Here is a 24,591-nt window from a genome sequence, read left to right as displayed (position 1 = left end):
TCTCCGACACACAGACGCCGTCATTTGCAGGCTTTGTCAGAGGATTGTTTAGGCTACAATTGGCAAGAGTTATTCACGCTGACGGAATTTGAAGTACTGCGTTTTTCCCGATTGATTGAGGGGTGCTCCAACAGTAATATTTGTACCATTGTATTGGATTGACTCGAGATGGTGTAGCCACCTTCTGCGCCTCCTTTAAGTGTTGGAAAATGTAATTTAGAAGTTTAGTTTCTATTTTTCGATGCGTGTGTTAGAGAGTTGGCTCAAGTCATGCCAAAACAAGTAAGTGGTGAAATAACAAATTTAGCGCATTTTCCCTTCTCGGCTTGTCATGCAGAGAGGGCAGATGGCTGGAAGAAGGCTGAGCTTTAACTTGGATATTGTTGTAAAATGGATCCCCGCATGCAGAGAACCATAGCATGCTTCGTCAAAACAAATAAAGATGACGGTTTTACTTTTTCCAATTTTGAACTTGACATTTTAAACTTTATTTCCTTACCAGTCTGGGCACCGTGGCACCATTTTGTCTAAGTGTAATACAAACCTTAGAAGCACATTTTTATCAAGTTGTCGAGCAGCTATAGAAATGAACATGACTTTAACATATTAAACAGTATCAAAATAAGAAGCTTTTAACCTTGGTTTAATGGTAATTCCTCATGATTAGTTTATTCAAAGTTGCACTGCTCATTTGAGTAATCCTGTATTGCTCTGTTTTCCCCGCCCACATCCCTTTACTTAGTTCTTGTTTTTTTGACTAATGGAGACTCTGAGTGATACATAGTGTTCCAAATTGCCACGTAGTCCTTTAAAAACGTTCAATAGCTATAACTATTTTGCTGTCATCTAGTATTTCAGTCATTCCTCCTTGTTATAGGAATTAATGAGAAAATAAATGAGAAAACACCTTGATTGATAACCCCACTTTCAATCCAGACTAAATCAGCACAACCCCTAGCTTCTTTACCAGCAACAAGTCCTCTTTAGCTGCAGACAGTTTGGCTCTGCTCTCCGCCTCGCCGCCTCTCCGCCTCTTACCTGCACCAGCTCCTGCATTAGCACCCACTGTTTGCCAGAGTGCCTATTTTGTGTAATTATACGAACTACAGCAAGCTAATGGCCTTGACAGAGCAGTGCCCAGGCCCATTACACCTCAGGGTGCTGCAAAACACCATTACCACCAGCAGGAGCAGCCGCGGCGGATGTGCATGTAGGTGACGGTGTGTGCGCGTAAGTGACGGTGTGTGCATGTAGGTGACGGTTTGTGCGCGTGGCCATGTAGATGTTTTGGGAGAGAGGAGGGTCGGTACCTGCCAAAGAAACACAGCCGTTACTGCCTGTGATTGCCGTTTGTCGAGCGAGAGTGGAGTGTTTTGTTGGGTGAGCAAAAACACCTGTCATCTCTTTCCCATTAATTCCTCCAGGGCTTTAGCGGCAGTCTGCCACGGGGAGATGCGACAGCCAGGCACCTTCCGAACAGCGCATCAGAAAGAAAGTCTAAATAGGTAAAGTAGGAATTAGGGTTGTCACGATGCTACAATTTTGAGCTCAACTTCGATACCAATTAAAAAAGCTCAATACTGTTATTTAAAAGAAAGACAATTTACTCTCGCCCTTTTTAATGAGTAACACAAGGTACAATGATGTCCAGTTCCCTTTACCTACACTTGCACCATATGAGTAAAATGTGTGTCTTCTTTTTCACCGTTTACTTGTTTTATTATCTTTGTATGGTTTTTTGAGCCACCTACAAGGACATAAGAAATGAAACACAAACAAATAATCAACTTCAAAAGCAGCACAATGACAGAAAACCCAGGACTAATGGCGTCCAAGACGGACCATAACATGGGGAACATTTTTGGGGCGTTAAACTGTAACAAATCATATGTAAGTATAATTTAAGTGTAACATTTTCTACAATGTTCCTGTTCTGTAGGGATGTCACAATCATTTTGTGATGACAATTTCAGGAATATTCACAATTCTTGAGACCAGTACCTAACAACGTTGAAATCCTTAATTTACTTAAATTCACATTGTTCTATAGATTGCCATCCCTTTAGTTTGTGAAAAGTTTCTCCTTTTTTTTTTTTTTTCTTGTTTTTCTTTTTTATACTTAATCTGTTTTATATGTACTCTGTGCATCACTTTGGAGACTTTGTGTTGCTAAAATGTGTTATAGAAATAAAGTTGGATTGGATTATATTTTGATAATTTGAATAATAATCAGAAAGTACAAATGAGCCAACAGCGGTGCCCATTTTGCAGTGCTTGAAACCTGCTACCAAAAACCTGAATAGAGCAGATTCTGGTTCAAAATGCTCCTCTCCTGCTCCATTTGAAATGATATTCCGCTTAGAGGACTTGGTGTCTGCGCCACAGGAAACACAAGTCGCACCTTATAGTTTTATACCTACCTCACTTAACACTGCATCATTCTTGCCGGCACATTTGCTTCACAGGCAGACTGGCTGTGATTGCACGGTTTATCTCTGTCGGAGTGTGAGCGTTTATGTATGCTCCTGTAGGTTTAAGAGCTATTCCACAGATAACACTTAACCGTATTAATAGCTGAAGGAAGATTTCTCTGTAAGTCTGCGCCGCTCATAACTAATATTCATCTTTTGTGTATAAGCACTTTAATAAAGTGCAGGAGGGCTCAAATGTGAACAGTGGAAAATATGGGAAATGTTGTTAAGATTATGTATCCATAGCAGGGTGTCTCTGTAGAGATCTTTTTTTTTTTTTTTGTAGCATGAATGAACTGCTCCTTTTGGTGGATTGTTATCAGTAAATGAGTAAATGAGCAAATGGTGATTGGTAAACTGTCTCTGCTGTTCACTGTCCAAGCTGTAGTCCTTAGCACCAAAGTCAATGGGACAGGCCCCAGTCACCACCCAGCAGACAGAGAATGAAGAAAACATGACATGAATGAACATGAATGAAGAAAAAATGACATTAAATGAGGATGGTTTTGTGATATGAATCAGGACTTTTAGAGGGTTGCTTGTGTAGTGGAGACTCAACTTTAGTCAGATAAATAAATACACTAGCTAGCTTACTAATTGGTGTTCCAGGCATAGTCTATCAGTCTTCTTGTTGGCACATTCTGGACACATGTTGGCTTTTATTGCCAAAAGACAAGAAAAAAGCTGAGGTTGCTTGCATTCAGTATTAAGAGGAAGAGGTGGAAGAAATGCTCCAAAATGTGAACATGTTAGTGAGAAGAGTGAGAAACACATCCTCGAGTGATGTGATAAACTTTTTTGTTGTCTAAAGCAGAGGTCCCCAACCTTTTTGCACCACGGACCGGAATAATATAGGTTTTATTTTCACGGACTGGTGTACCAGTTTATGTCTCGGTCAGGTTAACTTGCTCGGAAGTGGGCGGGGCTTAGGCTTCCTTTCGATTCAGCTCGGGAAAGACGCGTTTGTACATTAATAAGTGTGCCATACCAAAAGATCCGAATTGGAGTAACATAACGTACAGTTAGGGTTACATGGTTACACATGTTACACGTTAGGGTGTAGGGTTACACGTGTTCTCACTGTTTTTCTGACTGGTGGAAGCTCATCAGAGAAATATGGCAAAAATAAGTGCATAAAAATTCCAACTCACCACACGCTGAATCAGTGGGAGCCCTGCGCGTGTTTCTGTGCATGAGATGGTCCCATCTTAGAGTGATGGGAGACAATGACACCCGCAGTGTGTTTAAGTCCAGTCTGCTCCGTAGTTTTGTCTCGTTGCCGTCACGGCGCGGGAAGTAGCTCTCAAACTCTTGTAAAAGTAAAAACAGGTGATCGCGTAGCAGTTGCAGAATTCTGGCCCAGGAGACGTGTCCTCCAAAATTCCCGCTGGCTCCTCGTCTGCTCCTCGTCTGCTCCTCGTCTGCTCCTCGTCTGCTCCTCGTCTGCTCCTCGTCTGCTCCTCGTCTGCTCCTCGTCTGCTCCTCACTTGGCCTTTTCCCCTTTGCAAAAATGCTCTCTTAAGACTTTTGTTTTTAACTAATTTTTGCTGGCTTTTGGGTCTACTTTCGGGCAGCGTGTTTGATGCGACGCATCCGCAATGACGTATCACATATAATGCACGTATCAGAAATGTTTTCACGCAGGACAAGAGCAGAGATATAATATACTTGCCATTATATTTAATGGATTTCATTGGCAATTTCCTATAAGGCGTTTCATGATATATCCACAGACGAGCTTATTTGCGTGTCATGAGGAACAGGCCAAAGTTACGTCAGAGAAGATGCGGTCACTGATTATTTCCAGTTTTTGTACAGCCCGGTAGCAAACGCCTTGCGGACCGGTGGTTGGGGACCCCTGGTCTAAAGTGTAATTTTGTCGACTTGGCAAGAGCTTTCAAAACAGCAGCTACTCTTTTAGAAGATTGTTATGCTAGCTCTTATAGAAAGCATCTTTATTGAACGCACCCAAGTTCAATATGCTGCACCATAAAAGGTGAATAATTATGTTCAACAATAACGAGGAGGAATAATGATACCTGGAGTCATTTATGAACAAGCCGTTTCCATTCAGAAGAGAACACAGCCTCTTTGACACGTGTATTGATTTGGGTGCACTGGCTGGTTAACGGTGTACAAAGTAAGTTTCACTCGACGGTGGGGCTCCATGCCGGGTGCTTTTCTTTTCGCTTTCTTAAAAAGGGCCCTTTGCACTGGGTTTATTGACAATCTGCCTTCCTCTCAGTATCAATAGCCATTAACCAGTTTAAACCTCTCCAAGTGTGGGAGATGGGAGCTAATGGCCTTGTGGTATAATGTAGCGTGTACAGTAATGGTGAATCAATATGTTTGTTAGCATTGCAGGACAAATGGATATTCATGGCTGAGTACGTTCAAGTGTGCACACCTTACTAGCTGCACTTTCAATCTGCAGCAGCTTTTTTACTTCGACCTCTGGAGATAAAGTGCATTAAAACACTACGGCTCATGCTCCTCCAATACTGTGAAAATTAAGGCAGTTTCTTCATGCTCATGCTCCCCCAGCGCAGTTAACATCAGTAGCGTGGACATTGTGGACACCTACAAACTAATAATAAACTAGACTGGACCAAAAATACTGATGCTCTGATCAAAAAAGGACAGCGCAGACTTTGTTGAGATGACTCCGGTTGTTTAATGTATGCAGCAGCGGCTGGTCCATTAAGGGCGCTGCCAACTACGTAATTTTTTTTGTGTCTAAAAACAATATAATTTCTTCAGAAATATCTTATATTATTATTAATGTAAATGTTTAAAATAATAATATATATCCATATATATATCTATGAATAGATATAGATGTATACTTTGTTTGCGCACCGCGCGGTCTGCTGCCTGGCGCAGCCTGCGTCACTTTTCTACGTAGCCGTGGGCCAGAGCCCCATAGAAATTCAATCGGGATTTTTAGCCAATCAAATCACAATCAAAAGTGACTACGTCACTATGGTTTTCTCCATAGGAAAGTAGCGACTATGGGGCACTCCAGAAAGCGCTCTTTTGAACGTAGAAGTTACGCCACGGAGCTACACTTTTTACACTAGAGAATGAGGCATGTGCGCGCGCCTACGTAGAAGTGCCACACACGCCGTGTTTCCGTCTTAAAACTGCATCTACAGACGTCTGTGACAAAAGGTACGTCCAAAACGACTCAGAATGAGCTGCTCAACTGTTTGCTGCTTTATTTGTGTTGAAATGAAAGCGACTGATTTCATATCAATCCGAGCCAAGATCTGTCAAACCCCGTGCTCCGTTACCATGACAACAAACACGCAGTTTTTTTTTGTTTATTACTTGCATAAGGCTAACACTAAGTATTGCTTAACTTCTATTGATAAAAACATGCCTTTGTTATTAGAAAACCCATGAAAGAAAGCCATAAATGACAACTTTCCATACAGCAATAATGTTGTGATGATTAAATATAAAAATTTACATGTTACACATGTAGTTCAGGGTAACTAATGCCACTTAGAAGCTGTTTTATGAAACACCAACAATGGTTTGTGTTTTTATTTCCTCTTCATGTAGTAATGTCTACTCTGCATTGTAAGTTACAGTATCTGAGAACTGAGATTTTTGATTTGCTCTTTTCATTTTATAAAGTGTGACATGTAAATTTGCCCCATAAGTATTTTCTCACAAATGGAATCTGCCTCTAAGACATTGTATTATCATTAGTAAAAGTGGAAATAAAGTGTGTTTACTTAATTAATTCAATTTTGACATTTAAAAAAAAAACACGGTTATGTCCAATAGCCCCCCCTATAATTTGTACCACCAGCCTCCACTGAATGTATGTAAGATCATGTTGAAGATAAGACGACTGCAACTTGCCAGTACAATTTGGTTATGTTGTGGCGTGCTGAGGTAGTGCAGTGGAGGTAGCGGACATCGACAGACTCAACTAGCTGCTCAGGAAGGCTGGATGCCCTGGATGCTGGAGTTTCTCTAAGAGGTGACATGAAGAGGATACTGAAGAAACTGCTCAGTATAAGGAACATGTCTCACCCCCTACATGGCACCATGCTCTCCCCCTGGAGCACCTTCAGCAGGAGACTCAGGCTGCCCCAGAGCAGTACAGAGTGCAGGTCTTTCCTCCCTGTGGCAAACTGCTCAGCAAGGAGAGACAGTTATACAGACTGTGTTAGTGGTGCATTCCCTCATACAAGCTGATGTCGTCTGTCGTGGGTACACAGGGCTGGGAATCACAGGGTCCCTCAGGATGCGATACAATATACTCTACACGGCTCATGATACAATAATAGCACGATATTGCGATACATATGATAATCAATATATTGCTCATGATAGTCTATGATTCATCGCTATTTTTTAAGAGCCCAATACATTGTTTTCTTTGTTAAACCACAACTGGTACAAATTTAACTTTATTTTAATCATCAAAAAATGTTTCTCTCAATACTTCTCTAAACAAACAACAAAATTGTAGTGCTGTCACAACATATTTTAGGAAATTATACCAAAAATTGCTCATGGGGATATATACACAGCACAGCAGCCCCTTATATTGATATTGTATCACAAAATTCAGAATCCATATTTTGGCACACTCCTAGTCTATATATGCAGTAGCACTTAATACATATGTCATGTATTTCAATTATTTGCTTAAAATGCTTAAAGATACTGACACATGGCATCTTTACTTTTCCCCAACCAACTCCTTATTATCAACCTTTCCTTAAAGGCCGTGGCTGGAGAGCCGCGGCGCAGTCAAATTGCAGCGCAGTTTCAGGGACCGCGGCATTTCCCTTATAGCCCGTTATAGCCTCATGGCTAACCCTAACCTTAATCTTAACCCTAACCCTAACCCTAACCTTAACCCGGCACGGTCTAAAACGGCGCTAAGACGCGGTCAAAAAGCGGCGCAGTTTCAGGAGCCGCGGCGCGCGGCCGGCACAAAAATCACATGGCAGTTTTGGCCGCGCGCCGCGGCTCTGCAGACACTCCCTTCCTTAAATGCACATTATGTAACTTATTAAGACATATAATAAATGTATTAAAACCTGCCTCCTTGCAGTCTTGTATTTCCACAAACCTGACTCATACCAGCCGCAGTGTCGCGAGTTCGAATCCCGGCTCCGACAATTTACTGCATGTCCTCCCTTCTCTCTCACCCCATTTCACCTGTCGAATAACGCTTACGAGTGAAAAAATCCTTCAGAAAAAAATAGAATAAAAAAGGAAATGTTCTGAAGTATGTCATACCATTCTTATCATAGGAAAACCACAAACAGTGTTGTTTTTAAAATCCCACCCATCCCCACCGCGAGTTACTGTTCTTTCAAATGAGCCTGCTGAATATCTCCTTCTCGTCGCTAATGTTTGGGGCTCTCATTTTGGAGTGGCGCCACCTGTGTGGAGTGGAGCGAGCAGTGTTCCCCCCTGACAGCGAGATGTATGCAATTAAGCCATATTAAAGTCATTAGCCCGACACAAGTGCTAGCCAACAGATGGTTACTGTGCAGAAAGATGCCCTTAATGAAAGCCCTCACTCAATGTAGCCGTGTGCTTTTTGGCTCGTGTGGTGGTTAACAGCTGTAACTCTGAACCGCAAAGCTTGATTAGACCATCTCCTCCATCTCCTGTTGCACAGTCATTTTTTTTCTTGTCAATTCATAAAGAACCACATGTTTTCTTCACTTAGTCATTCAGAGGCTGCTAAGTGTCATCTGAAGGCCTGGACAATCTCGAGAGTGATTTTCTATAAGAGACTAGATGCAGCAGTTTATATTGACACGCTGCTGTTGTACTGGATGATTTCAGTGTGATTTTCGCTTTCATCTTTGAGGAAATTGGTACATCGTCCCATGGGAGGACGAGGTAAACGTGCTGTGTTTGTTGTGGGTCTTATACAAGTGATCAAGTGTGTTTTGAACCAGAAGCAAAGTAAATTTCCTAACAAAATAAAGCAGCTCATCATGTATAACAAAGTACGGGTACATTAAGTATGGCATTGCGGTGTAATTGAAATGGAGAGCCTTTGTTTCATGCATTGCAAATTGTATATTAACTACCGGTACAATAAAGACGCCCATTCTTCTTGTTTCCCCAAATGCTGCATTTTAAAAATCTCCATTTAGATTACGTCAATAATGTAATACTAATACAATACGTATCTTTAATTTTATAGTTCAAAAGCTGGGTCTCACGATCTGACTCTGAACATTAATATTTACTGTACAGGATGTTGATAGATCTGAGAATAATGCATTATTAATTGTCTTAACAAAACATGATGCAATTTTCATTTGAATTAGTTTTGTTCTGCTTTTTGCTCGAGGTGATAATTAAACATCTCCGTGGTTGGTCTTTAGATGTTTTGTGTTGTTTGCGTGTAAAATGTATTTAAATCATCCATGAAAAGTCAGAACTTAATGGAAAAAATATAGATAAAGGTTTCAGTTGTCATAAAACAGAATGCTTTTTGTAACTGAAGAGCATGTTTTGTTTACCAAAAACAAAATCTAAAATAAATTGTATTGCATTTTGGGCTTTAGACTTGAGCCTAGTTATTAGGCAAAGAAAAACAAAGAAAACAAAGAACTCCAACATATAAGAAACATCTAGAGTCTGTCCCATCCACCGCCTGAGACCACCTCTCCTCAGCCCACTTCAATTTGCTTTGGTGTACGTCAAAGTGCCATTGTGATGACACCTTCCCAGACAACGAAATGTGTTGTCTGTCGAGTTGACTTCAATGGATGGAAAGTCGCTATTGTTATACAAAGGGTGCGAAAAAGAAAGCTACACATCAAAGGCATTTTTTTTTATCAATTTTTACGCTCTAAGTGACACCTTTTAGAAACAGTCAAAAACAAATCGTACAGTTATTATTGAGTTGTTGTTTTTTTACATGTTGCGCACACATTTCAATAATTGCCAGACCTTCACTGTGTTTTTGTTTGTTTTTTCTCTAGTTGCTTGATTATCTATTTTTTTATTTTTACATGTTTTTATGAAAGTCTAGAGCAGGTTTAGTACAAAATAGTCTTGTATTTCCTTAGCCAGCCTACACATTTACATAGACAGTAAATATAAATAAGTAAGCAGTGATACCGTTAAGCTGTTCCCTAAACGGCTTACACACGTCTGCCCTGTACAAATGGAATCATTTGTTTTGACCATTATATTCCCTCCCCTCCTCTTTGTTCTCTTTCAAACACACTGTTAGCTACGGCTGATTTGTATTCGGCTTAATGCCTCCGACAGATGCTCCGCAGGACACCTACAGTTCAAACCCTTTTAAAGCAATTCTATATTCAGGTTTCTGATTGTTTTCACGTGATGAGACAAACACGACCCCTCTTTTCGAGATGAACTGACGAATTTGAACATGTTTTTGTGAATAGCAGCGGCTGAGCAATGAAAGGAGAGAGTTGAGCGGGGAACTCTGCTGAATATCAATGAGAGAAAGGCCTGTGGAATACAGATGATGCACAGTTCTAATACTTAAAAGCAACTGAGGTCAGCCTTTCAAAGTCAAGGTTGCGATCTGTTCATTTGTGAATCTCTGCAATCAAATCCAAGCACAGACCTGTACCAAAGCCCAAAGGCCCTATATCGCAATGATAGACACATTATAGTGTCTCTATACTTTAATGTGTCTTCTTTATTTTATTTTTGTCAATCTCTTGTTGCTGGAATCAGGATGCTTGAGAACTTGGTTGGAAACTGGGCATCATAATAATTTAATGACATCTTGTATAATGTATAAAAAAAAGCTGCAGTACTTCACGGCTTTCACAAAGTGCAGAAGGAGAAAGTACTTGATCTGCCAAACACTATCACATGATCCAATATTGTACAAAATGTGTTACATGTGCATATGTGTTTGTGACTAAGTTACAGAAAAGGCCAGTGTTGGCATCAGGATTACTAATATAATTAAAAGGCACAACCCAAACCTTTAAAGTACATTTACACTTTTACAAATACCAGACAGATTACAGATGTTTTTTTCTCTCTTGGAAACTTCACTTGAGCCTTCTTTAACTCATCCACCACAAATTATTCTAGTTCTATTAATATTGACTCATAATACTTGTATTGGTGTACTTGTACTTAGTGTTTGCTATACATATTTAGTGTTTATTCATGTATTTCCTTTATTATGGGTAAAGTATTGCAATACACATAAATACTGAATCACAATATATCCTGTGTTGAAATCTCAATATATATTGTATCCGGCTCTATGTATTATATTTTGACCTAACCGTATGGTCTTCCACCCTACTCTTCAATAGAAATAATTATTAGGCCCGAGCCCCAGCAGGGCGGAAGGCAGCCCGCATGTTTGGTGCCCCGTCGCCCCTGGCAAGTACAGTGAACTAGCCCATGCCGAAGGCATGGATCATGCATACTTACTCCTGCTATGACAGAAATAGTCAACAATGAGTGAATGGGCGTAGTCCATTCACTCATTGTTGACAACAGCAGCGCAAAGCGCTGCATTCCTCCAAAAACCCTCCTGGCATCGTCCTGTATGCGAGAATCCATGCCGCAGGCATGGGCCATGCTTGTATCTGCTCAAATCAATGGAAGTCTATGGGGAGTGGGCGGGGCATCCCGACGGAATAGGGAGTGACGTAATGATGATTCCACCCCATGGCGGCATGGGGAAGGCTTAGCGCTTTCAAACGATGTATAATTTGTTGTTATAGTGGAAACGGCTATATTGTTTTTGCTAAAAATATTATTATTATGCCCGAGCGCCAGAAGCTGGCGAGAGGCCTATTAATCTCGTAAGGCCGTGCAAAGCACGGCTGCGAAAGTGCGCACGTAGTGCGCACGAAATCGAGCGCGAAGCGCTCGCCCACTTCCCGACACTCACTAACGCACTCCTTCACTCATGCACGCCCCGTGCATACTAATTAGTAGTAGGAAAATGGAACATTACCGTTGTAAACGGGCAAAGCCCGTGCAAAAGTGCGCACTAAACGAGCACTTTACATTCGCGGTCGTCATCCCCATATAAAGCACTCATTTGCGCTAAGTAGCTCACGAATACGTTCCCCATATCTTACATGTTCCGTGCATATAAGCATGTAATGCAAAAATTGAACATTATTACTGTATATAGGGCCAAAAACACAAAGTGGGCGGAGCCCACTCAAAATTAACGAAAGTACCCGTCAGTGACCAGGGACCCACACCATGAGGTAGGAAAGCGCGAGCGCTTTCCGAAAATGTATAGTTTATGATATTTGAAAAATGGGAAACATTGTTTTCGCATCGGAATATTATTCTTTCTTCTTTCTTCTTCTCGGGACCAACCCCCCTATTTTTCACCCAGTGAACATTGACGAAAAGTCACAAAAATGTTCACACCTCTAAAAATCGTGCCTCTCTACATTCTGGCTATTTCCCTTTTCTAAAATAAAAAAAAATTGGCGCGTCAGCGCCCCCAAATGTACCAAAAATGCATTGAGAGATGGGAAATGACCCAAAAAAAATCTGATCGTAGAATCATGAAATTTGGCGCAGAGGTAGATGGTGACAAGAGAAGTAAAAAATATTATTACGGCAACGCCGTCCGCCCAACCAAATGTCGGCCATATTGCTTCAAAAATGGCTAAACATGACTTCGGAGTTTTTCCAAACGTCGTACTTTTACGAACTCCTCCCAGGGCGTTGGCCCTAAAAAGCTGAAATTTGGTGAAAATGCTACTGAGGAGTGGGACATCAAAAGTTATCCAAATTACATTGATACCTGTCACGGTCTCTGTGCGGCGAAGCCGCGAACTGTAGCTAGAATTTCAGAAATCTCCCATATTTAAAATTTCTGCCGTTTGCGCAGATAAAGTCCGAATTGCGTCAAATTAGAATCAGTTGTTAAACTCTTTGCCCTAAACCTACTTGAAGTGAAATAAATTCATTTGGCGCCACAGCGCCCCCTACAGATTTTATATGGAGGTTAAATGTTTAGTTTTGCGAAATTATATGAAATTTGACACACAACTCAATTTTAGCATCCCCATCAAAAAAGTCAATGAGACCCATGTCATAATTGTTATGGCGTTGCCGTAACGATGACCGAAACCTTTCATGTTATTCCAATGGGGAAATCGCCAGAACATGTTTACACTTTATACTTTCACAAACTCCTCTTAGGGCGTTAGCCCTATTAACCTGAAATTTGGTGAGACTCATCTTCAGGACCATCAAAAGTTATCCACATTTTTATTCAAAGAGTCACGGTGTCTGTGCGGCAAAGCCAAGAATTCAAAATAAAATTGCTTTTTGATGGTAAAACAAAGGGGAGAAGATGTGACAGCGTCACAGATTCAGCAGTAGGCGTAATAAAAGGACAATTGGGGCGCGTTAGCGCCCCCTCCTCTTGCGGCGTTGCGGCGGCGTGGCGAGGGCCGATCATTGCCGCTTGCGGCTATATTTTTTCTTGTTCTTCATCGCTTTGAACTCTAATTTGACCCCCTGAACATGCTCAAAAACTCACCAAACTTTGCCCAAAATTCAGAATCAGCGAAAAATTTTGTTTTTTCTGGGCCATTTTTTTTTCGTTGAAAAATGGCGCGATAGCGCCACCGACAAAAGTCAAAATACATTGCGCCTATGGGAGACGCCCCGAGGTCAACTTTGTCGTAGAGCTACGAAATTCGGAACACGCATTCCTCTTGTGAGGACAAAAACAAAATATTATTGTGGCCACGCCCCCAGACTTACCCTATGGCCGCCATCTTCCTTTTGAAAATGAAAACACGCCAAGTTAGCCATTTTGTTCACGTCAAACTTTGACGAACTCCTCCTAGGGCGTTTTGCCCACTGACTTCAAAATCGACGTACGTCCTCTGGACAAGTGGGGCATCTAAAGTTATCCAAATTTTTGGGATACCTTTTACGGTCTACGTGCGGCGCAGCCACAAAGTTGGACAACTTTTTTTGGGATATTGCTAATCTAAAAATTGTTCCCATTTGATCAAAACGAGTCCGATTTGGACCAAATTTGAATCAGTTGTTAAATTATCTAGTTTGGACCAGTTTATGATGACAAAATTGAAATGGCCGCGATAGCGCCCCCTACATAGTGACCTTTGAATTAACATTGAAGGTCAAAAATTAGTTTTACCAAAATGTTCTAAACTTTACCCAAAATTCTATTTTGCCGTCCCGATCAAAAAAGCCAATGAGACAAATGCCTTAATTTTTACGGCGTAGTCGTAGCGATGACAGAAACCTCCCATGTTATCCCTATGGGAAAACCGCAAAATCTCTCAAATTACCACATTTTTATGTTTTACACTTTAACAAACTCCTCCTAGTGCGTTTTTCCCACCGACTTCTAAATCGGTGTACGTCCTCTAGACAAGTGGGGCATCTAAATTTATCCAAATTTTAAGGATAACTTTTACGGTTTCTGTGCGACGGAGCCGCAAACGTTTCCCAGAATTCTGACTATTTGGCCTTCAGAGTGGCCTATAAACAATAGTTTTTCCAAACGACATGACATTTTGCACACAATTCTCATTTGCCATCCCCAAAATAAAAGTATGGGAGCCAAAGTCATATTTTGTACAGCGTAGCCGTAGCGATGACAGAAACATCCCATGTTATCCCTATGGGGAAACCGCAAAATCTCTAAAATGACCACATTTTTACACTTCACACTTTAACGAACTCCTCCTAGGGCGAAAGCCTGATCAAGTTGATGTTTGGGGAGAATCATCTACACAAGCTTGGCATCAAAAGTTATCCATATTTTGATTTTAAAGTAATAGGGTCTCTGTGCGGTAGAGCCGCAAATATATGTCACAAATGGGAAAAACGCCAAATCCTTGAAATGTTCACATTTACGCTTCACATTTTAACAAACTCCTCTGTGGGCAATAGCTCGATCAAGCTCATATTTGGGGAAAATCATCTACACAAGCGGGGCATCAAAAGTTATCCATATTTTTATTCCAAGTGTCACTGTCTCTGTGTGGTGGAGCCGCACATTCGACCGATATTTGTGTTCATTTGCACTGGTTAAGCACAGCATTGTACATGTACAATGTGTCGCTGTCTTAGTTCTTTGACAATGAGGGCGTTAGCGCCATCTCTGTAAAATGCAGAGAGCAGAGTCGGAAGGCCGGCGGCCCGCGAGGGCCGTTGGATGCCGCTTGCGGCTTTAATTTTAGTTGTATTTTTACATAATGGAACACCTTCTATAATGTTACATAATTCGACTAAAATCGTGTAATGCCTGTGGCCAGCGATACTTAGTTGTTCAACAGGGACAGATTACATAGTTTATGTCCAAAGAATCTATTAAATGTAAATAATTTAGCCTTGGGTCATTGGTAGGCAATCATTTCAAGTTAAGAGCGAGGTGGAAGCACAGTTAGTCTCGTTTATTGTATATCTTGCCCGCATGGCAGCTTCAAGCCTAATTAGTTCGATAAGAACTTGTACTTTTTCACCCTCTCATGGAATACAAATGCGTTTTATTGAAAAGTCACCGGGGTCCTTTCATGGACTCATTAAAACGGACCAGGAAGGAAAAATATATGACGCCAAACACCTTCTAAATAATGTGTGGGAGGCAACAACACACACAATGCCTTAGATGTAGTAAGTACTTCCACTTAAAGTTTTGTGTACTTTGACTTTTGCAGTAGTTGGAAAAAAAAAACCTCACAAAAAAGGCAGTGATGCATGACTTTGTGGTGAACACTGCTCGACCTTTAGGGAACCTTTTTATACAGTACCGGCTGTTCAACCAAATTTGAAAATATTCAGATTTGAATGACTAACAGACCTTGTCCAACCAAAGCCTGTCTTAGGTTTTGCCAAAAGAAGTACTAGTAGACCAGAACTTTCATTTCCATGACAAAATTACTTCTTTTTTTTGTCCTCAAGTCTTAAGTCTCAAACAATAATCCAAAAAGGAGTGAAACAATTTGAAAAAATAAGTTACAATCAAGACAAATCGAGCAGAACATTTTGAGAGCTGTATTTCATTTTTCTTCTTAAAGCAAACGTCATATGTAAAATCAGCTTTGTTATAATTGTCACTGTATTTATTTATACAGGAGAAACTAAATGAGAGACTCTTTATTTATGCTTACCCTGTCAAACTAGTAACACAGAATGTCAATAAAATATTCATTAAGTTAACAAATGCATAAGGAATCAAATCACTGGCATTGTGGGTAACCTTTAACAAGTCATTAAAGTGATTCAATGACTCAGAGTTGTATTTTTGATTGGTTCATCCATGTTTGAGTAAAAGAAAAAGTCAGTTTTCACCTACCCCCTATCTCCACCTACAGGCCAACGTGCTTGCAATTATTTGGGAAAATTCAGACTCTGGGCCAAACACAAATGTTCAAAAATGTTGCATATCAATTAAAAAAGCTCTGAAATGCCACTATGCAGACAGGCCTGTCCGTTCTGCAGTTTGGATTCAGGAAGTCACTGAATCAGTTTCTATTATTAAAACATTTTAGATCAATATTGCAATTTGCACTGTTCTGCTTTCTGTTTGTGGTTCTTAGTCTTTTGAGTTATGTTTTCCTCTTTCTTTTTTACTTGTTTTGACGCTAACAGACCGTGCCTTTCTCCGCTGGGCTAATTTGCCTTTCCGTCACGCTCATCAGAACCTCTGGAAGGAAGGTCAAGAACATTGTGTCACATTGCTTACTTTTTGAAGCAGACTTTTCATATACAAGCGTTTAAACGATATGATGAGGGTGAAATCTATTTTGAATGCATAGTTCTATCTGTATTTGCCTCGCTCGGTGTATTTGTTGTTTTTATACCTGAAATATACCTGAATTATACAGTGAAATAAATTCTAAAAATGTTCTCTGGTGACTGATGCCTTGTCTTCCACTCGAAAGATAAATGTCTTTTTTATTACACAAATACAGCTGAGGTATCGTGGTAATTAACTGTAATGAAAACATTTGCATAAAAGCTTGATTTTATCCTCAAGCTATATTTTAAGCTGTTTTCTTGGGCATTATTCCCGGGAGTATAATAAACCGCCGTCTGCCTTCGCTGACTCCTGTCGCTTCCTCTGAACATCTGCTGATTTATTGTGGCTTTTACAATCGACATTTCCTCGTCTCCGAAATGTTTGTTTATTTGTGTTTTCTTACCTGTCCTCACGAGCGGTACTTTCGGAAAAAAGGAAATTTGAAGCTGGTCTTTGAAAAAATAATATGTAAATGAGCTGTTTCTGTCCCTCAACGACCACATCAAGAAACAAAAAAAAAAGCATCAGATTGTGTTGGCATATGATTTATTCCTAAATGTAAATGGTGTTTTCCAGAGTATAAAGATGCATTTCTTTATTGTCTAACGTGCTGTGAAATACATCTGCAAAGTATATTATGTTTTGTCTGTGGAGGGCAGCAGTTAGCTTTATCATTGAAGTACATGCATTTTGAACAATCATCAGCAAATCCATGTTTTATTTGTTAAATGACTATCGTGCCTGCTTTGTTCATCATTATAAAGTTAGATTTCCCATTTTTGGCTTCGACAATTGAGTTTTCACCGTCCAAACATACTATTTATAACACTGCAAGTTCTCAAATTTTAAAACAAAGCGCAATGTCCCTGGAAGTGCTCTCATTCCAGTCTCTCCTTTTTTCCCTCACAGGGACTGATGATCCTTCTACAGAACCTTCCCACAATGCACTGGGGCAACGAGGAGGTCAGCGTCCTACTGGCTGAAGCCTACAGGTTGAAGTTCGCTTTCGCCGACGCCCCCAACCACTACAAGAGATGATAGTCCTCTCTGTGCCCGTTTTCTCAGACTTTCTCCTGTCCTGCTCCTCCTGCCTTGAACTGGAGGCTCACAGGAAGTCCCGCCTCCGTTCGTCGACACCCTTTTTGAGATTCGAATCGACCAACGACTGCGAAAGACAGGTTTAGCCTCTTCTTTTTTTCCTTTTTTTTTTTTTTTTTTTAAACGATAGCTCCGATCAGCTGTGGCGCGTGGACTTGAACTTAATGTCAGAGATGCTGGAGCGGGCACGTCCTCGGCACGGCCCCCGGGTGCACGTCGCGGGGCCGCGGCATGACATCGCCCCGGGGGGATTCTGTCACGCTCTGAGAAAACGCTCCTTCCGCGGTAATGCATTGTTTTCCCCCGTTTCCCTCCGGAGGCCAAAATGTGACCTTTTTGGGGTTTTTTGTTGTTTTTTTCCAGTTCAGAAAGACAAAGCGCGAAGGCAAAAGGGCAAAGCACCAGAGCGCTCGCATATCTGAGCTCTCTCTTTCTCTCTTTCTCTCTCGGGGACTGTACCAGAGGGAATAACGCCAATGTCCCGCTACGTTTTGTCTCGTTTTATTTTTATTATCTTAATTTTCTTCTTGCGTCGTGAACAAACGATGTGACAATGTTCAATATGCAGAAGCGGTTTTGTCAGTGGCTTTTTTACTGAATGTAGTCCTCAAAATGAAAAGGCTAACTCCAGTCAGATTACTACCATACTTTTTTTTGCATTCACATTGTTTGCACCCAAACAATGCTTTCATTTACAGTTCCTTTTTGGTTTTTACTCTCAAGTTGATTGATTTTCTGTTCATCCAATTACATTCGCTCTCTGCACAATGGAAATGAGTTACTTCTTTTTCGATGACGTGAACAGTTTATTATCGTATCCATCTAATATTAGGATAATCATCATAATGATAACTACATAACTTAGAAGAATTAGCTCAAATTGGTTACCGGGTGAATAAGATGTAATTGCTAACAACATGCTTTAATTAAGACACCGGCAAAATACGCCAATCCGTCGATTTAGTGTGACTCGAATCGTAAGTGCTTAATTATAAAGAATTGCTTTTACTTGCATTATGTTTTATAACTGCTTTTTAGACCAATCATTTTATTTTGAAATGCCACTTAATTACGCTTTCCAATTTTGTCAAGGAGCCACTGCAATCATGACGCTCGACACTTTCATTTTTTGTTTGAAGGCGCTTTTTTTACATTCAAAAGCAACCATTTTGACTCACGATGCCTGATACTCATAACTTCATACGATGTGTGTACTGAAAAATGATATCCTTTAAAAACCAGTGTTAAAAGTTTACTAAATTGATATTTTGGTGATGTATGATAACAAAATTCATTGCAATTTCATGGTCATAATGTACTTTATATCAGAATATTTGCGCAATCAATAATTCACCCTTTCAGCTCTGCAGATTCAGCCTAAATGAGTATGTTGTGTACAAGTACGACACACATCTCTTCTGTTATTTTTATTACAGCATACATTTTTCTGTAATCGCCTCATATGCCACGCCCACAGCAAAACAAACTCACACTTTCATTACTAAATAACAGGAAGAGAGAATAAATACATGGTAAAAGAATGTCCAGACATACGTAACCAACACCGTCCACCCTGACACGCTTAAAAGTTCCATATTATGCTTTAAAAAGGACGTACCGTATTTTTCGCACTATAAGGCGCACTTAAACGCCTTTATTTTTCTCAAAAAACGACGCCTTATACCATATTTTCCGGACTATAAGTCGCACCGGAGTATAAGTCGCACCAGCCAAAAAAAGGCATAATAGAGAAGAAAAAACATATATAAGTCGCACTGGAGTATGAAATGCGGTTGCAAGTGTGAAAATAACAAATAATATCACATATAAGTCGCTCCGGAGTATAAGTATAAATATAAGTATAAGTCGCACCCCGGCCAAAACTATGAAAAAAGGTGTGACTTATAGTCCGGAAAATACGGACTATAAGGATTAATTCTGGTTGTGCTTACTGACCTCAAAGTGTTTTTGTGTGGTACGATTTGTTTCGCTTATAGTCCGGTGCGCCTTATAGTGCAGAAAATACGGTAACGCTTTGGAGTCGTGTGCATGTTTGAGTCTCTGTTGCGCACAAAAGCTCATATACTCCCACTCAGCTCATTCTAATCACCAAACTGCCTCCAACCATCTTTTGCTAATACTTCCATGTTCGCAGCTACTAATTCAGCCTCATCTGAACAGCTACTCTCTTTATGAAGCCGAAAGTACACAACATCTTGAAGTTGAATACATACATTACAATATTCAGTAAAGCATAATATGGGCACTTTTTTTAAAGAACGTTTACAGACACAATATCCACTCCCTCAGCACTTGAAGACCTGAAAATGTGTCTCAATTGTAATTTCAGTCGCGATAAATTGCTGACATGCTGCGACTTTTTAAAATCGATGACGTCGGACGCAGTCGAGAAAGAGAGACACTTCTGCTTCTCTGAACGTCAGGTCTTCTCCCACAGCCGTCGCTTTGATCACCCATTTGTTTGTTTTTTAAGCTCCACACGCTCAGTATTTCCAATGCACTCCAACGAGGCAAAAACTCATTGAATGCCTTTTTGTTTCTTTTTTTTTTTGTACTTTTCTTATAGCTTTTAAAGATATGTCAACTGTGTTCACCTTTTATTTTGCGTTCTTTATGTGACGAGCCTTTTAAGTTGTGCCTGGCTTCGGGGACATAAGACACACTGGTTTCGAAGAGGTTGTAGTACTTTTTTGCACGTTTACTTTTGCAACCCTTTAAGCAATTGTTATCAAGAGCTTAATTGAGTTGTATTCATTAGGAGCGTGAGTCTAGAAACTGTTTCAAATTATTTATGAACCAAAATAGTCTGAAGAACGAAGAAGAAAGAAAGTGTGTGTCCTGTGAGTGGGTTGAAAAGTGTGTGTTTTTTTTCTGCCAAAAACATTTAAGTGGAAACCGTGAACCCGTATGGACTTCAACAGCCCCGCCCACCTTGAGGCCAGCCCCGCCCACCTTGAGGCCAGCCCCGCCCACCTTGAGGCCAGCCCCGCCCACCTTGAGGCTCGCGTCTCAATTATTTATGCGTTTATTTCCTACACTTTTCAAAATATTCAAATGTTAAGAGTTTGAAGACACGCAATTGTTTTAAATTGAAATGTAATGCCCCAAATTACAGACATTTTCTGTCTAACTTTCTGCTTTATGGAGTTTCTGAAATATATGATGAATATTGGATGTTTTTGACAAAAATGTTTTTCTCAATAACGATATTCAGACAATAGTGTCAAAACAGGTCTTTAATTATCAGACAAATGTGAAATGTCTTTGAAATTGATGACAAAGGTGAATAAAATATCACATTATACTCTTTATTTGAAGTTTACAACATTACTTTTTTTTTAATCGGCTCTTTTTGAAGCATTTTTTTTACTATAAACAATATACTCGATATTCAAATTTGACATTTTCAAAACAAAATCAAAATTTCATCATATTGCACACGTATTTCTTCTCTGAATTACGTATAGTTTCCACATAGCTGCTTAGCCCCCAGCAAGCTTTCAACCTATTATTATTTATTATCACCATTATTTATTTAAAGTCTATAGAAAAAGGTGGACGGGACTGGTGCGCTCCGTCGCAATAGACAAGATATTTCCTAGGTGTAGCATTCGAAGGTCTCCATGCGAAAGTGCCGTACCTAATAAAGGAACGAGAATCCGAAACTCATTGTCTCCTAAAGTCGAGTTGCCTTATTTTACACATTATTATGACGGCGTCTCCGGGAGTGAGAAGACACGCCTAGAAAGAGAAACAGTTACCGCTGGAGGCTGACGACGTCTGTATTAGCTGCCAATGTGTGAAGCCTAGCAAAGACGTCTACCCAGACAGCCAAATGGGATTTCAAACCGGCCTGGAGAAGAAGAAAAAAATCATTTTCGCAATATCCAAAATGGGGTGTTAGTGGTGAAAATGTTATTGAGCCTGGCAGTCGCTCACTACTCTTCATTTCTAAACGTTTCTCTGGTGTTGCTACTGTGTGACATCACTTCCAACAAACAGAAATTGTCCAGCCATTTTTCTTTAGCGCTTTAATAAACAAACACAGCGTTTACAGGGACGGACCCTATCTCTGCGCTGTCATCCGTCTCCATGGCGACGAAGGCCTGAGAGCGTTTTGTGGCTGGCTGGTTGGCTTTTCTGCGCTGGGAAACGGCAACAGAAACGCGAGCAAACATCTCCGCGCGCTTGACCCGCAGTAACATTTTCTTCCACTTTCCATCCCATCGTTTTTTTTTTTTTTTTTTTTGTTTCCTCTATGAACTTGAACCGCGTGGCTAGGATTGAAATAAGTCTGGAATTGTGCTGGACTGGGGTTGACAGAGCCTTGAATTTAAAACGTGTACAGAGAAGATTTTGAAATTGTACATACAAAGTGTAAATAAATCCTATATATGACAAATGACCGCTCTTTTTCTGGTCTTTTATGGATAATTAGGTTAGTAAAAATAGCTGACTAATATCATTAATGGTGGTTAAGTTCTTGGTCTTGTGTCTTTGTGGAAAGGAAAGGTTTGCTCGTGATTTGGTTTTCAGTCCTGTTTAGTCGCCCGGCCACCACTAATGTACAAGTGGAGAGAAAATGTCACAACTTGATCCAATTCTGCTCAATTAAGCACTAAATACACTGCCCAGTTTATCTCATTACTCAAGTTACTGTAATTGACAATTTTTTGGTGTCATTGGACAGAATCTTCAAGCCAAAGCTGGATATTGATAGTCATTGCTTTATTATTGGCAAATGTGACTAACGACCATGTGTCTGCGCTGTCAAACAAACAACACAATTTTGTATTTATTTTTTTATTTGGTGCCTCATTAAAATGAAATGGATAGAATGTTGATATCCGTACTAGGCTGCGTGCTCAACTATTCCAAACACAGCACTCTTGGAAGGGTTTCTACAAGTTCCAATTATCCAAATGCATGGTTGTCTCACCTGTCTCGCTCCTCTCACTGCGCTCACATGCACACACAACTCTGAGGGCAGTAAACAACAAAACTTAGCAGCTATAATTGTTGTTGTTTTTTTCAAATCATACACACAAACATAAACAACATTTCATTTACTTTGCACATCAGATTTTCAGATTCCGCGGTGGAGTCCGTATGTCATCGCTGCTGATCTAAAACAAGTGAGTTCACGTCCAAACACATGTTGTTGACTTGTTTCATCTCCTGAGTACTCACAACGTTACATGCAGTAAAACGTCACACGCCAGATTGATCTATTGATTTTTATATAGTTCAAGTTATTTTTTTTGACCTAAAAAGACCGTAATATTTGCCTGGGTGTTAAAAAGTGCTTAAAAGCCGCGCTTCAGCACTCCTGGAAAGCTTCTCCTCGCTCTGGAGGACTCGTGGAGGACTCGTGGACAAATTGCATAGTCTGGGGTTGAGTCTAAATAGTTTTCTAATGAAGGAGCTGGAAGAGCTAAACCAAAGTCTGCTAATGCCCCTCAGAACCAGTCAGAGGAGAGACTGTGGAGAGTGGGCCCGTCTTCAAACATCCTTCCCTTTGGCCGTGAGGGGGAACTGCAGACAGATAAGATCATGCCAAGTGTTTTCCAAATGCAATTCCAATAAAATGCAAGCTCTGCTGACTCAGAGTGGCCTCTGCCAGTTCAGTCGAGCACAAAACAATGACTGCTGCATTTGTTCATGTGAAGGTTTTTGAGCTCAAACTCTTCACTCAGCACACAAGCCTAAAGGGGTCTTCTGTGTGGTTTTCTCTGTAAAGAATAGTCAAAGTAATTGATATTTAAACATTTTATTTGACAAAGTAGTAACTCTCTTTTACAATAGTTTTAAGGTTATAGTTTATATAATATACAGGTGATACGGAAAGTATTCAGAGCCCTCTCAATTCAACACTCTTTATTCCATTGCAGCCATTTGCTCAAATAAAGGTTCATATTGTTTAAGAATGTTTGCAAATGTATTAAAAAAGAAAAACTGGATTGATCACATGGTCATAAGTATCCTCATGTCCTCACATGTTCTCCTGCTCCTCCTGCTCCTCACATGTTCTCATGTCCACACATGTTCTCCTGCTCCTCACATGTTCTCCTGCTCCTCATGTCCACACATGTTCTCCTGCTCCTCATGTCCACACGTGTTCTCCTGCTCCTCATGTCCACACGTGTTCTGCTCCTCATGTCCACACATGTTCTCCTGCTCCTCATGTCCTCACATGTTCTCCTGCTCCTCATGTCCACACGTGTTCTCCTGCTCCTCATGTCCTCACATGTTCTCCTGCTCCTCACATGTTCTCCTGCTCCTCATGTCCACACATGTTCTCCTGCTCCTCTTGTCCACACATGTTCTCCTGCTCCTCTTGTCCACACATGTTCTCATGTCCTCACATGTTCTCCTGCTCCTCACATGTTCTCCTGCTCCTCATGTCCTCACATGTTCTCCTGCTCCTCTTGTCCACACATGTTCTCCTGCTCCTCTTGTCCACACATGTTCTCATGTCCACACATGTTCTCCTGCTCCTCATGTCCACACATGTTCTCCTGCTCCTCACACGTTCTCCTGCTCCTCACATGTTCTCCTGCTCCTCTTGTCCACACATGTTCTCCTGCTCCTCATGTCCACACATGTTCTCCTGCTCCTCATGTCCACACATGTTCTCCTGCTCCTCACGTGTTCTCCTGCTCCTCATGTCCACACATGTTCTCCTGCTCCTCATGTCCAAACATATTCTCCTGCTCCTCATGTCCACACATGTTCTCCTGCTCCTCATGTCCACACATGTTCTCCTGCTCCTCTTGTCCACACATGTTCTCCTCATGTCCACACATGTTCTCCTGCTCCTCATGTCCACACATGTTCTCCTGCTCCTCACATGTTCTCCTGCTCCTCACATGTTCTCCTGCTCCTCATGTCCACACATGTTCTCCTGCTCCTCATGTCCACACATGTTCTCCTGCTCCTCATGTCCACACATGTTCTCCTGCTCCTCATGTCCACACATGTTCTCCTGCTCCTCTTGTCCACACATGTTCTCCTCATGTCCACACATGTTCTCCTGCTCCTCATGTCCACACATGTTCTCCTGCTCCTCACATGTTCTCCTGCTCCTCACATGTTCTCCTGCTCCTCATGTCCACACATGTTCTCCTGCTCCTCATGTCCACACATGTTCTCCTGCTCCTCATGTCCACACATGTTCTCCTGCTCCTCATGTCCACACATGTTCTCCTGCTCCTCATGTCCACACATGTTCTCCTCATG

General features: G+C 40.9%; 1 protein-coding gene across 6 annotated transcripts in view; it reads left to right on the top strand.

The window, feature by feature from the left end:
* Nucleotides 1-17,355, top strand: part of tbc1d22a (TBC1 domain family, member 22a) — a 158,055-nt gene extending 140,700 nt beyond the window's left edge. For all 6 annotated transcript variants that reach the window (XM_072455044.1, XM_072455046.1, XM_072455041.1 and 3 more), the window contains one exon: nucleotides 17,143-17,355. In XM_072455044.1, coding sequence (XP_072311145.1) covers nucleotides 17,143-17,271 — 129 coding nt within the window. In that variant the 3' untranslated portion in view covers nucleotides 17,272-17,355. The remainder of the gene's footprint in view (nucleotides 1-17,142) is intronic.
* Nucleotides 17,356-24,591: the final 7,236 nt, after the last annotated feature.

Source organism: Eucyclogobius newberryi, unplaced genomic scaffold (genome assembly GCF_026437365.1).
Source record: "Eucyclogobius newberryi isolate DKJ021-1_F unplaced genomic scaffold, fEucNew1.0.hap1 SCAF_2, whole genome shotgun sequence".
NCBI classification, from domain to species: domain Eukaryota; kingdom Metazoa; phylum Chordata; class Actinopteri; order Gobiiformes; family Gobiidae; genus Eucyclogobius; species Eucyclogobius newberryi.
The sequence above is the reverse complement of the archived record's forward strand: the minus strand, read 5'-3'. Positions and strand labels throughout refer to the sequence as shown.